This window comes from Dermacentor albipictus, chromosome 9 (genome assembly GCF_038994185.2).
Source record: "Dermacentor albipictus isolate Rhodes 1998 colony chromosome 9, USDA_Dalb.pri_finalv2, whole genome shotgun sequence".
Lineage (NCBI taxonomy): Eukaryota > Metazoa > Arthropoda > Arachnida > Ixodida > Ixodidae > Dermacentor > Dermacentor albipictus.
This window is the reverse complement of record NC_091829.1, coordinates 69,154,611-69,168,921: the sequence shown is the minus strand read 5'-3', so window position 1 is coordinate 69,168,921 and position 14,311 is coordinate 69,154,611. Positions and strand designations below refer to the sequence as shown.

General features: G+C 48.3%; 2 protein-coding genes across 5 annotated transcripts in view; both read right to left on the bottom strand.

The window, feature by feature from the left end:
- LOC135908575 (E3 ubiquitin-protein ligase Topors-like) overlaps positions 1-6,429 on the bottom strand; it is a 323,708-nt gene extending 317,279 nt beyond the window's left edge. For both annotated transcript variants that reach the window (XM_065440387.2, XM_065440388.2), the window contains exon 1: positions 6,271-6,429. The gene's annotated coding sequence lies outside the window, so the exon portion shown is untranslated. The remainder of the gene's footprint in view (positions 1-6,270) is intronic.
- Positions 6,430-13,144: 6,715 nt separating this feature from the next.
- RanBP3 (ran-binding protein 3) overlaps positions 13,145-14,311 on the bottom strand; it is a 155,463-nt gene continuing 154,296 nt past the window's right edge. For all 3 annotated transcript variants that reach the window (XM_065440400.1, XM_065440401.2, XM_065440402.2), the window contains one exon: positions 13,145-14,028. In XM_065440400.1, coding sequence (XP_065296472.1) covers positions 13,726-14,028 — 303 coding nt within the window. In that variant the 3' untranslated portion in view covers positions 13,145-13,725. The remainder of the gene's footprint in view (positions 14,029-14,311) is intronic.

Sequence of the window (14,311 nt, the reverse complement as noted above, 5' to 3'; positions counted from 1 at the left end):
ATTTCTAGCAATAAAAGTGGCACACAGTTCTGCTGCAAATTATGCTGCATTATTCACTGAATCTTTCAGCCACACAAAGTGCTAAGAACACGTGATGCTGCATTGCGTAACCTGCACAAGCCCTTAATCGAAGCCATCGACTCCCGCTACGCAGAGCACCGCCAAATGTGGAATACATGCCGCGATTTCAAAATTACGCCTTCGATAAACCACCAATTCCCGCCAGCCGCAACGGCAACACCAAAACTAGCTCGAGCCCTCACCAACATGGAGTTCCCAAAAAGCTCCCTACAAAAAATATCCGAGGACACCTAAGCGCTTCTTATGTGCTGTCAATGCGAAAACATAATCTCCAATTGAACGCCGCTGACCAGTCAGAGTTTTGCGCTGCGAGTAATGTACCATAGCGGTATGCTGCTGATGTGCTGATTGGATGGAACTGTGCGAGCTAGGAGAAGACGAGCGGCCCCGGCCAATCAGCGACGGTCGAAATGGAGCGTCAACTAGGTGGACTCTTACAGAATACCTCCCCCACCCCCCCTTGATTGAGCGCAGAGTGACGGCGAGTCCATTTTGTCGCTCTTTTAGGCAAACGCACTCCGCGTATCTGGAGGCCTTGTAATCCTCCGCGCACGGACGGCGCGTGCGTCGTCTATGGCTGGACAGCACGACGACGCCAACGGCACGAATGCGCCTCGATCGTCCGTTTGATGATGATGATGATTATGAAAAACGTTTATTTGCTCTATTTTGCAGTGATTTTTGCGGCTTCAGGTGGAGTCTTCCATCTTCTCTCCAGGGTCGGTTCCCCTAGTCCATGGCTCCGCTGAGGGGGTAGCTGCCCTGCGTGCACACCTTACTAGTCCTTGTTGGACTTTCAGGATGTCGCTGGATAGCATCCTCTCCCACTGTTCCGCACTCGGATTTTTTTATTATGGCTAGCCCTTCTGTTTTCTGGCAAGCCCATGTGGTATGGTATAGGGTTGGTTTGTCTCCACACCATGGGCATTTGCTCTCGTACTGCGTGGGGTAGATCTTGCTTAGCATGTTTAGGCACGGGAATGTTCGCGTTTGCAGCTGTCGTCATGCTACGGCGTCTTCTCTATTTAGTTGTTTGTGAGGGGGCGGGTATTTTTTATCGTCCGTTTGATTGGCATCACAATGAAATGGCCCTTGCGCGTGCTTGTCCAGGCCGACGTTACTGGCCCAGGCGCCGCGTGTCCCTTCTCACGTCCGTTCAAGCGGCTAAGTATAGCGGTTTCACTCTAACCAACCGTTTCCGCGTAAATGCGCCATTTCTGTGCAAAAAAAAAAAAAATCTTCACTGGCAATGTTCGAGCTTTTGTTCCTTTAGAATGCAACTTAATCCTTGTTAATCGATGAACTTAAATATAACTGGCCCCAAGCATACGTTAAAAGCCATGACCTCACTTGCCTGTGCGGACACTTCGCCAACTGTTTTGGTATTGTACCCTTACTGGCATGACAAGCCTCCCTTCACGGTAGGATTGAGATTTTCAGTTATTCCTGAAGTGAAATTTACCCTGTCCCATTTCATCATCGGCCTAATTCGTGTGCCCTGTGCATTGGATGAAAGCCCCTCCGAGTGTTGGGTAGTGAACGGCGCTAAATGCACGGACAAAGTGAAGACCCGTGGAAAACGATACGTGCGCTGTTTGACAATATATTGGTTTTTGTGATAGACACATAAAACGTTCAGCGACGATTCAGCGGTAAATGCGAGAGAAATGCGTTAGCATTACGTCGCAATACTTTGATGTTCCGAATACATTAATCAAACCGCGTTCACCACGCTGAAAAGCGTTGTTTAGGAGGTCACTCGTCACACGTCTTGCTTCTTCGAAAAGTGAAGTGCAACTGACGGAGGTCCGGAGCAGACGTACCACCGTCAGCTGCATTGTAGATATCCAAATCGTATATGAATTCCGCCAGCTCATAAGTTCATATTCCAATGCCTAACTTACCAAAATGTATGATGTCAATGGTTTTTCAGTTATATGCGTTCTGTGTGCTCTCTTGTTTATGAGCTCATTTTTTTGCTTGTTATTGTATCTTATGTCCTATGAAATTAAAGTGGCTATTTTTGTACATTGTTTGCTTAAAGAACTGTATCTTGTCTTTTCTCTAATATGTACATTACCGTCTCAAATTATTTTTGTGCAGTGTTCTAAAGTTTGTATAAAATGTGCTGTATACATTTTCATACTGTCTATTAATCATGTATATATATTATCTTTCCCGATATACCCTTTATATATACTCTTTTAGTCCTTCTGTGACGCCCCCCTTACTCAATGCTTCATACGTGGCCTGTAAGGAAATTTTAAATTATATATATATATATATATATATATATATATATATATATATATATATATATATATATATATATATATATATATATATATATCACTTGACCGCCTTCCCACACTTCACATACACTTTTTTTGCACTTTGACATTCCTAATACTAACGCATTAAAATGAAATCAACCAGCAGTCACACCTCGCGTCATACCCAACCTCGCATGCGCGTGAGAAACGGCTTTTTCATAGGTTCGCAGACAAAAAAATTCCCCGGCGATTACGATACTACCTAATGGGAAATTTGAGCGCAGCTCTATACGTGTTTTCGTTTCGCGATATATTGGCTGGCGCAGACAATCTGTCTCATGCGGTACGTTGCAAACCGAGAGAAAGTGGCGCGACTGCCTCGCTGATGAGGAGATGAGGCAGCACGTGGGTGACGCATTGGAGCGACTCGCTGCAGCTGCCGCAGAGGGACCTCCTCTCCTTCCTTGCATGGTATGGGTGGACTCGCTCGCCGCATTCCATGCCGATGGCGTCATCGGTGAGCAGACAACACGCGCTACTCTGGCGCCATCTCGTAGCGATCGTTGCCGCAGGTCGACGTCTCGCGCGGTACTGGGCTTTACTTCTCACGCTTTCGTCATACCCTCCTCCTCCGATTTCCGCCTCATCGTTCCCCTGCACCCTCCTCCTCCGCTTTCCTCCTCGCGCTCTATTCACTATCACCGTCTTTCATCCCCCGCTGCGCTCTGCATTCGCTCTTTCATCCTTCGCTGTGCTCCTTCGCTCGGTTATGCCAAGGGACGCCGACACTCAAGGGAGGAACGGGTGCCTAAGAACTGCGCTCTAATGTGTGATTTCTTGAGGTAACAAAAGGGATGGCCCACTGGCACATTTCCCTTCAATTCTGTTATTCTTTGAGTTTTGGTTATTACCCGGGTAGATATTTTAATGCGATTAGCATTTCTTGCTTACTTGAGGCGTTTCAAGTGTCTGTCTGTCTCTGCTCATCCACCTAGCCTCTTACGCCGACCGAGCGAGGCAAGTTGTCCACCAGCTTGGGAAAATAAGTACGTTCTCGTTGTCTTGATGACGCGCCGAGGTAGCTGCAATGTTGACATTCCTGCTTTGTAATCCGACCCTCGTCACGCCTAAAGTCCCTAGATATTTCTTGCTTCTTAAACCAGAAAATCTAGGGACTTCAGTCACCCCGTTGTCGTCGTACACTCGTCTGAAATTCACTGCCATACTGTCGTCGTGATGCCGTCGCGGTCGTTCTATCGCTGTCACTCCAGCTTCATCATCCTACTGTCATCATGCTGTCCTGGTCACACCAATGTCGTCACACAGTATTCGTGACGGAGCAGTCGTTACGACACCATCGTCATGCACTCATCCCACTGTCCTCATTCGTTGTCATGCCATCGTCATATCATTCTAACTTTTTCATACTCATAATAATTCTCATACTCATAATTCATACTCATCATAATACCTGTCCTCATGCGGTCGTCATGACGCTGTCTCTTTACAATCGTTACCACTTGAAAAGCACCATCCAAGTGTCGTCATACTCCTTTCGTCGCTTCAGCGGCGCCACTCCTTCTGCGTCACTCTAGCGTAATCGTGCTGTCGTCATTCAATCGTGATTAGGTCACCATTGTCCATCCGTCCTCCTCGTTGCGTCATCGCCAGACGGTCGTTGTCATGCATCTGTTGTCATGCCGTGGTGGACCCGCCATTGTCCTTCCGGCTTCGTCACGTGGTTGTCGTCATACACTCGTCGTCATCCTGTTGCCCTCGTGCAGTCGTAGCCACGCTGTCCTCTTATAACATAGTCGCCTCAATGTCAATATGCTACTGTCGTCATAGCACCTTTGTCGTTCCATCGGCACCATTCCTTCTTCGTCATTCCATCCCTGTTACTGCATCGTCGTCGTACAGTCACCGTTATGCCATCGTGCTCATAGACGACTTCGGCGAGCGAGTGTCATACGAAAGTTTACCTACAGGCCTACTGGAGACAGTGTATATCGCATATAGCCCCAACAACGGAAGTCTCAGAATGACTACAGATTTTTAAAAAACCGTGACTTCAGCCAATATGGCGTGTCGCTACAATGCTTGAATGCTTATCGCATTACCGTCGACGTTCATCGTGAGATGGTTCCTGCCGAGTTTTGTAATGTGTAAGCATCCTTAAGCAGCCGAGAATTCCCTGGGAGGAGCTGACCTCAGCGCTCGTGCCTAAAACCCCTTAAACTTCGTAAAGTAGCGACACTCTTCCCCTTCGCCTTCACTCCTCCTCGTTTCTCCTCTTTCACGCTCCCTCCTCGACCGTGGCGCCGCCTACACTGCTCGGGCGTAGCAACGGCGCCAACATGCGCTCCTCGCCACTCCGTAGACACTTCTCGAGCAAAAATGGCGTTGATGCCAGGAGCGAGGGCCCACGTGATGCTATTAGGCCAATAGCGACGCGGCGTCGGCCTTGGCCACAGCGCGCGAGGAGGAGGCGGCATTCTTCAAAGCGTGGCACTACTTTACGAAGTTTAAGGGGTTTTACTTGTGCCAACCAATTCGGATGGCCCTACACTCCTGGCTGGTTTGCACAGCCACTCCTCCTTCGCCTCTCGGCACGTGCTGGTAGAGAATGCCTTCGGCGGAGCGTGACGTCAACGTTCGCGCCAACTAATCCGCAGCTAATACGCTTCCAGCTGGCTTCCACTGCCTCCCCCTCATCTTTTCTCTGCCTACACGTGTTGGCCTGGAATCTACATATGCCTTACACATGGCGCTGAAGAGTTGCGATCGTATCAGTTCTGGCCAGACTACATCGAGCGCGCGACCGTTGCAGAAATCATCTTTCTCAAAGTAGGGCACTGATTTGTTGGAGTTGGTAGTATTCCATGGCGGTAGGCTTTGCACGCAGAAGCCTACAGTCTTGGCCTTATCTAAGCGTGGCGTCATACTCATGGGTAATGCAACCGTGACAATGAGAAATCACGGTCTTTATAGTTATTTTTTTAATTCGCTAGCGTTTTACAGATCAAGACTAGGCCACCGGCGTTGTACCCGGATTCGTAATCAGGCATGTTTATTTTCCACCATGCTCTCGCCGAACCGAAGGGCTTCAAGGAGGCCAGTGATTCCTAAATCGACCGCTGGGCAGATATCGTCACATTCTAATACAACACGCTCCATCGTTTCCCTAGCTTTACCGCAGCAAGCACATGCTTCTTTCTTCTTATGGACGCGCTGAGGCGAGCGCCATCTGGCGGTGTTGCAAGAAAACTAGCGGCGCGCGCGAGCCATACCACAGCAGCAGCAGCGTCCCGAACGTCGGGAGAAGAGGCAAAGAAAGCATCGCGGTTATATACTAGTATTTCGAGCAGACTCTAGCACTATGGTGCCTCCATAGCAGCGCTGCCCAGAACTATTATTATCTAGTATAGGTAGGCATACTTAAAGCCCCTCTATCCCCGCGCCGCCTGAAAACGTGGATGGGGGGGGGGGGCTTTAGGCATACTCACTCTCGAGCAGAACCAACTAGCCCAATGACCAACTCTAAACATCTACTTGGTTTTATTCACGTAGAATAAGCCACGTCCTTTTTTTTAACTCGGTGCGTGATAGCGGAGACACCCTATACATATTTCAGAACGAACGCCTCTACTATAGCAATTGCTAATTAATTATCCCTGCCTTGCGTCCAACCGCATTGCGTTGCAACGCCATGTTCCGCCATGCGCCATGCTGTTCCAGTAACACCAACGTTCTGGAATTTTGTGCGTGTTCTGCTACACCGTCGCCACCGCAGAAGCACGCCCGACGCGATATGCTATACGCTGCAACGCAAAATTCAGCAGCTATACTAAAAAAAAAAAGAAGGCTGCGCGACAGCTCAGGTGACCACATATAGTGCATCTTTTTATCTACTCACCAAAATCCAGCAGCGGCGGCCGCGGTTTCATCCCCTACGGTGCTGAAAGCCACAGGATGCTTCCGTTTGCATTCTTTCCGAGCGCAGGTTCGCCTAAACAACTGTAAATTATACAGGGCATTCGCATCCGCCGTACAAAACGCACCGTACATGTATGCTACAGACGTCCGAAGTTCGCTCACTTCCTCAGAACGCGCTGCCTCTCAAAGGAGATCACGCAAAAAATTAAGGCATCGATACTGGCGAAACGTGGGTCACCAAGGAAACGAAAAATGCTGAGTCGCAGAGCTCGGGGACGCGAAACAGCCCGGCAGCCATCGAGACTGCGCCTGCGCACAAACGAACGGCGCAGAAGCGAAGGGGTCGCTTTGTCTCGTGTCCTGCAAGACTGCCAACGATGATGTTATGGTACGGTGCCAAAAAATGAAACGCTCTCTGCGAGGATTCGGTTTCTACGATTTGATTCGTCGTGGAAGTACGGACCAGGGTTTTGAAGAAAAAAATATCGCCTATGGCAGGGTGGTAGTTCGGCTGGAATACCCGAAGCGGCGGACATTACTAGCACAAGAAATAAAAAATGCATGCAAGGATTGACTGACGAGCTAGTTGGTTCATTATACCACAAAGAACAGTGCTTCAAGACGGGACACAAAGGAGGAACCGCGCACACACACTACGCTAACTGCGTGTTTACTATCCCGCTGAGCCTTTTATAGAGCAGACTAAAAGGCAATTCCAACAAGACCATGAAAAGCAAGCACACCTTGGTCAGTTCTACCCATTCTCTGCCTCTACTCCCTCCTCTCTACAGTTCTACGTTCCACCTACAATGCTTTTGAGTGGGCGTCAAGAATCATTACAGTTGTCAAGAGGTTAATGTGGCAAACGCCCAGGGAGCTCCAAAGGGCATTGTGCACATGCCACGCGATGGAAAGGTCCAAACGAGTTTCTCGCGTCACCTATCCTCTCTGCGACGTTCCTACCATCTATACACACGCTCTGAACTCCCCCTCCCCCGTGACGCGGGTGTGCAAGGAAACAGCAGCGCAAAAGTCGAAGGATCAGGCAATGAAAGCTCCGCGTTAAACGAAAACGTCAAACATTTCTCTCTCGATTGTTCGCTTTATTCAAAAGCCACCACAGGAAGCCTTTCCTTTACTGCCGTGATTAGCCATAGTGTGTAACGTGCAAGGGCTCGTCATTCTGAACAGCATTTCATAATGAAATAGGGGACGTCAGTGTGCTAATCAAGCTGTGTAAGTTTTTGCTAGTGCATAAAAAAAATCCGAAAATCCAAAGGGGTGAGGGCAGCCGCCCGCCCCCTGGCCCCCCTTTCGGACGCCCATGGTTTCAGCGCCTCTTACCCCGGCAACATGTTAGCAGTTTAACTGAACCGGAAAAGTTGCAGAACACCCATGCCACTGTTGTTGCTGAAACGATGGAAGCCTACCATTGGAGTACCGAATTCAGCGACGGGCATGGGCAAGGCCCCGACGCTGCGTGCGCTTTTATCAGACGCACACGAGTTTGGTCACGTGACCAGTGGCGTAGCGAGGTCGTCCGGCACCCGGGGCCCATAGGTCTTCGGTAACCCCCCTCCCCGGGTGTAGCTGGCGGAAAGAGGGGTGTCTTCAGACGCATATGACACCTCCCCCCCCTCACTGGCCCCTTGTACCCGGGGCCGACGGTTCCCCGGCCCCCCCCTGTTGCTACGCCACTGCACGTGACAGAGCTGCTTCCTGCAACGCCACCGCGTCCTTGCGATTTGGTGACGGCACGGGCGTTTGCCGCCGGGATCTGGAGCCTAGCCTAGCCCGCACCGCAGCTAACGCTTAACATTCACGTTACACGCTGTTAATTGTCGCGCGATTTTGATGCGGAAGCATTATGCATGCATGTCCTACGAGTCGGCAAAGACGGCGTGATCAAGCGATGGTTGACGGCGCAAAGAGTAAGAACAGGTCAGAAAATGCTCAGAGTGGCGTCGCATTTCTCGGGGAGGTTCCTGTAAACAAAGTAAATCAATGCCTTTGAAAATTGGCAAGTTTCGGTGTGGGTAGGAACCGAACCCGGGCCTCTGGGGATAAGCCCGGAGGCCGGGGGATACCCTCAGTAGTAATACAGAAGATAGCAAACAAGAACGTTAATTAGTAGTAATAATGGGCAATTGATGTGAATTACAGTGAAGGAATGTGAATTAAAGTCAGAACAAGTTAGAGCAACGTTACTTAAGGTGAAGTGACTTAAGAGGAATAAAGTGAACTGAGGTGAAGTGAATTAAAGTGGATTAAGTTGGATAAAAGTGGATTTGATGAGTAAGCATATGTAAGTGGTCATCAATTTTATTTATTTATGTTTACGCAATTGCCCCGAGACGTTCTCACCACCTTAGGCTCTTTAAGATCCTCACCAGGTTTTTGCAGTGAAAACAAACAAGCGCAGTGCCTTGATCATGTGGCGATGACAGCCTCTGCAAAGTAGGACACCGACATACACATAAAAGCGACTGAAATCCAAATAACTGCCGGCGTGCCCTTCTCGAAGAAGCGACTAATGGCATATTCTACTGGTAGTTTCACAGAACTCTGTCAACACTACAAAGCTTGAATAGAAGAGCAACAAAGTTTTATGGCTAGTGTATACAGTCTACAATGGAGATAATGAGGTCTAATTATTTTCTAGATTGTTTTTCATATGCAGGGGCTCTATTATGTAAAACTATTCCAATCTCCTGATGTCAAATTTACGTAACTGCATATACATGCTACAATGGAGATAATGAGGGCTAATTATCTTCTAGATTGTTTTTCATAATGCAGGGGCTCATAACGTAAAGCTATTCCAATCTCCTGGCGTCAAATTTACGTAACTGCATATACAGGCTACAATGGAGATAATGAGGGCTAATTATCTTCTAGATTGTTTTTCACAACGCAGGGGCTCTATAATGTAAATCTATTCCAATCTCCCGACGTCAAATTTACGTAACTACATATACAGGCTACAATGGAGATAGTGAGGTTTAATTACCTTCTAGATTGTTTTTCATAATGCAGGGGCTCTATAACGTAAAACTATTCCCATCTCCTGGCGTCAAATTTACGTAACTGCCTACGCAAGCACGGGGCGGTGACCCTCAGCGTTCTCAATATCCCAATGAAACACACTCCTCATTTGTAGGAGGTCAATTTTGTTTGCTTAGAAATAAATAACATTGTTGACATTGAGCAGTTTTTCTTATCCGATTGGCTGACAAGAGGCGAGGAGCACGCTCGAGTGGAGAGGGTCTCAATGAGGCCTAGCCAGCACAGTGAAAATAGATAACCGGATGAGGAGGGTGGTGCCGGCATCTTCCATTGGTCCACTACCCCATATTTTGCTTGCGGTGGCTGGTCGAAAATCGTGGCAGCGTGTCGCGAAAAGTTAAGAATGCCGCTAAAACGGATCCTCAACAGAGTTGGCAGAGCGATGTCATATACGTGCTGAAATGGGTTGATAACATCATACCGCCACACAAAAAGCTTATTATACGCAAATAAATCCATGCTCTCCTGCAGGCACGAGTAGTCAGTGCCCGAGCAATCTGTGGGCAGCCATGTTCTATTCCTTTTGGAACGGAGCAGTCTCCGGCTATTCTGAAAAAATTCATTTTTATTTGGCATAGTAATGCATCCTTAACGCAGCGAGTTTCCGCGCTTTTGTGACGTCGCATGACAGACAGGAAAAGTAGCACAGCTTGAAAACTTTTGGCAAAAAAAATCTAATCAGAATTATTTTGTTTGGCCTATTGGAACAGAAAATACAATAGAATTGGAATAGAAAACTTTGGAATAGCTTTACGTTACAGCGCCGCAGCTTTGAAGCTGCCTCACGCCAACTCTGTACCATTGTCACAGCGCTCCAGAATGACCAGTTGCATATGCGAGAAGCTAATAGCAAGCAGAACGGAATTCTCAAGTTTTCCCTTCCGAAACAATTTGGCACACAGTAGTGGGGGACCCCGGCTTAATCTTGAGCAACAGGGGATCTTTGACGTGCCCCCAACGCACTGACCACGGCCGTTTTTGCATTCTGCCCCCATCGAAAGGCCACCGCAACCGGGATTTGATTCCGCGACCTCATGCTTAGCACCACAAAACCATAGCCACTAAGACCCCACGGCACTAGCAAGCCCTGGCCCTGGTCAGTTCTTAATACCGATCTCAGGGCCTCACAACCGCCGTGCCGAAACCGTTCTCTTGCTACTACGCATTGGTCTGAGCAGCCTGGAAAATCTGCTCAGACCAAAACAGACTCGTTCAACTCATTGCCTAGTTTACAGCCACGGAGAAATTAAAGCACTAGAAGGAAGTACTACGTAACAAAAGTGAAGCCAATAAAAGCTGGCCCAACATGTGACCATGTTGTGGCAAGTTTGTTTTTTTCTGCCGTTTCAGGCTGCGCTCAGCGCATAATTTTCCAAGACGACAACGGCCGCAACAGCAATGTGCAGTTGCTGCACTCACACGTTGCAATGAACACGGTAAATTTTTTTCACAATAAACAACAAGAAGTTGAACAGGCATATCAGGAAAAAATGCACAGAGCAGTTGGCAAAGCACAGGATCAACTGTCAGTCGAGCAAGAGCTACCAGAAACCAAGCACACTATAATTTTTACTTGTGATGGAAGTCCTTAATATTTCACAGGAAGGTCACCATACTAGGCACTCTTGCTGTAGGACAGCAAAATGTATTGTCCAGAGCAACGTTTGTCAAGTTGCATTGTCACATCTGCTTTATTTTCAAACAATGCGTTCATACTACAGAAAAGTTTACTATACAGATGCCACTCGGCTGCCTGAAAAACGGGCAGCCTTAAAAGGCAATGCACTTAGTTACATGACGCACTAACGGTCCAAATAAAAAGAATATTTTAACAAAACCTGAATAAACTGACTGGGGGTTTGACCCTGCATGGCATTCAGCAAAACACTTTTAACACCCGTGAGAAAGGTGGTGTCAGCTCACTCAAAAAAAAAAAAAAAACATGAAAAGCTCACACAACAGAAATCAAGCGAGCAATAAACTGTGCTGCAACATAGGCTTGACGGCAAGAGGAGCCGCACTCCTTTCACAAATAGGGTTCGGACTAAATTTACAGGAAGCCTGTCTCTTAAGCTGCTCTGCCGTGGGATGAGAAATGGCGTCAATGGAAAAAAGAAAAGAAAAAAAAAAGAAGAAAAATACAGTTGGCAGGCAATCCTTAATACTACTAGCTGGGAGGAGCATTCGCTGATCAAGGGCCGCTTTTCCCGATTATTTATGTACACAATGCTTAAATGACCAATGCCACGTCAATGAACTTCCCTCCCAATGACTGCCCTGCCTGGTTCCCAACCAATCCACAGCCGCAGTGAAGCTGAAAGAAGCCACTGCGATCTCGGTGCCAAAACAACACGCAAGCAATGTCAAACTAAGCAGCGAAAATCAAGCGTTATAGTACATTCTTTTGCCAACGGCACAGCGACGCATTACCGTTCACAGGGCCGTCAATCCACGGCTGCATTGGAGCTGAACGCAAAGGCAAGGCCAAGTTCGGGCCTGGAGCAGCGCTCGGGAGAATCTCAGCTGCAACAAACTGGCAACTACTGAACCACCGCAAGACTTCTTGAAGCCAACAAGCTGCTGACCGCAGCAGATCACATTCCAGCAGGGCGCAGTGATTCCAAGCCAATACCGCTAACGCACAATGCAAGTACTTGCATAACAGTTCAGAGACTTGTGGCACACTCGAGAAAAAAAAAAAGTAGCCGATGTCGAAAGAACATTTTGTAGTGGCATTACACAGAAACGGACAACACAGGCAAAGCTTGGCTTTCTGAAAGCCCTACTCTGCCTAAATATGCGAGGAGAAAAAGAAAACAACAACACGTGCCACTTGTCTCCAAGGGACACTCGGAGCGCACCCACACGGTGGGCAAGAAGGGGACCCTCGTACGCCCTTTTTGGATTTAAACATCCCCGGACATTAAAGCAGGAACAAAAAAAAGAAAGGGACACAAAAACAGCAACACAAACTGCATAAAAAAAGGACTGGCAAAGCAATTACACTACACTCGCGCAACTGCACACCAAAACAGCAGGAAGAAGAGACGGGAGAGAGTGCATTGCGCGTTTTGGGCACCCCAACGGTTTCTGCAGGAAATGCTGCACAAAGTAACAGAGCAATGGCGTCTGAGGCCAGTTTCGCCAACCCTTATTGACGTGCACAAGCAGTCGACTCACGCAAGCTCAAAATGTGGCTGTAGGGGGATGGCTAGCGGAAATACATGCTTCCTTGAACCCTCGTGCAACATGCAAAAAGAAGAAACAGTGAGAAATGGGCATTGCGACAACGTAACAAACTCGTTCTCATCTGGCTTTGGGATGTTGCTGCTCGTCTGTCACGTTCTCAGCTTTCTTACAAATATACACAGCATAGGCTTGAAGCAGGACGACATGAAGACTTGCATAACGTTGAGTTCCGTGGAAGCAGTGTTTTGTTAAGGGGTTGCTGATGCAGAAAATATTGCAGCCAAACCGTGGTCTAATCCCAACCGCACACTCCCAAACATCACAGGCCACCATTTCGCACGCCACCGCATTTGGTTACCACTGCTGTTGCATCCGTGTGTGTCCTGCTGGAATTGAAATGCGCTCTAGCTTTCGTGCCGTGGCCACACAAACCCAACGATACCACATCATTGTAATAATAACTAGTGCAGATTCTGAGATTAAATAACAAGACAGCATAAAATATGCGGGGAAACAAGTAAAGGCTGCATAGTATAAAAAAATGCTACAAAGAAAGCTTTGTCCTCATCACGTGAGGAACAAAGCGGACGAGGCAATGGTCACATTTGGGATCGATTTATTTCGAGGACAGCACTTTCGGTGGACGCTGACTTGCCAATCGTGCAAGCAGAGCACCCGTGGCTCGGTGAAATGTTATGCCGGATGCCAAGTGATGCAGATGAGAAAGCATCTCTGAAAATGACTAACAGAGAATGCCCCACTCCTAGAGTTTCTACATCACAAGGAAAAAAAACAGGAAGTGGCTTGTTCAGCATTACAACCATGCGAATCTCGATGCTCATAAAATAAAGCAATACCCTAATGAGAAACAAATTACACTGTCTTTGTTAAGGCGTCTTAGTCCTTGCCTGATGCACTTTTGCTTCTGCTGGAGTTTGAGCTCAGGATTTCTAACAATGGCTTCGTAACTTGCCGAAACCCTTCTGGCCTCACGGCCCTCCCCAAGAACTAATTCAGGCGGGCAAGAATCATCCAGCTCGAGCCAATCAAACCTCTTCACGCCGCTAACCGTTGGGGAGCCCAAACTCGGCAAACACTAGCAATGGCTTCACCACTTCATCCACGCTCTTCCGCCCCTCACGACTCAATGAAGTGTGTTTCACAGGCGTGGAGAGAACGCCTATCCCTTGTCCTCCGCGCTGCTCTCACATTCGGCCGTTGCAACCGAGTCCTCTCCGTGGCTGCTGTCCGGGAGGCTTCCGTCAGACTCCTGCAGACGGGGCCGTTTTGACTGCGGTGCTCCATCGTCCTCTAGACTTCCCACTGACTCCGGAAACGATGACGAGCTGTCCGCAGACGGCGGCAGTCCCTGCATGGCCGCTGGCATGGGTGACACACCGCTGCCACTGTCTTCCGCGGCCTTCAGCGATGCCACGCGGCATTCGAGAGCCCCGTACAGCTGCTCAGCATCCTTGCCGTTGGCCTGCAAAATCACAAAATTCGCCCACACACATTGCAGCAAGGCCAAGCACACTTGTTATCACTGCTGCACGTCAAATTCGGTAAGCCCTGAGCATAAAAAGACCCCTCCCTTGCATTACCAAAAGTACACATGCTAGCAGCTAATGCAGGAACTGCTTTGTCAGTCATTGGAAGGTTACAAAGCAGACAATGTGCAAGGCACAGGAAGCTCGCAGCATCGGCGACGTGGCCTATAAGGTCATTGGCGATGCAATGTGAACCCATAATCCACCTGCTCCTTCTCT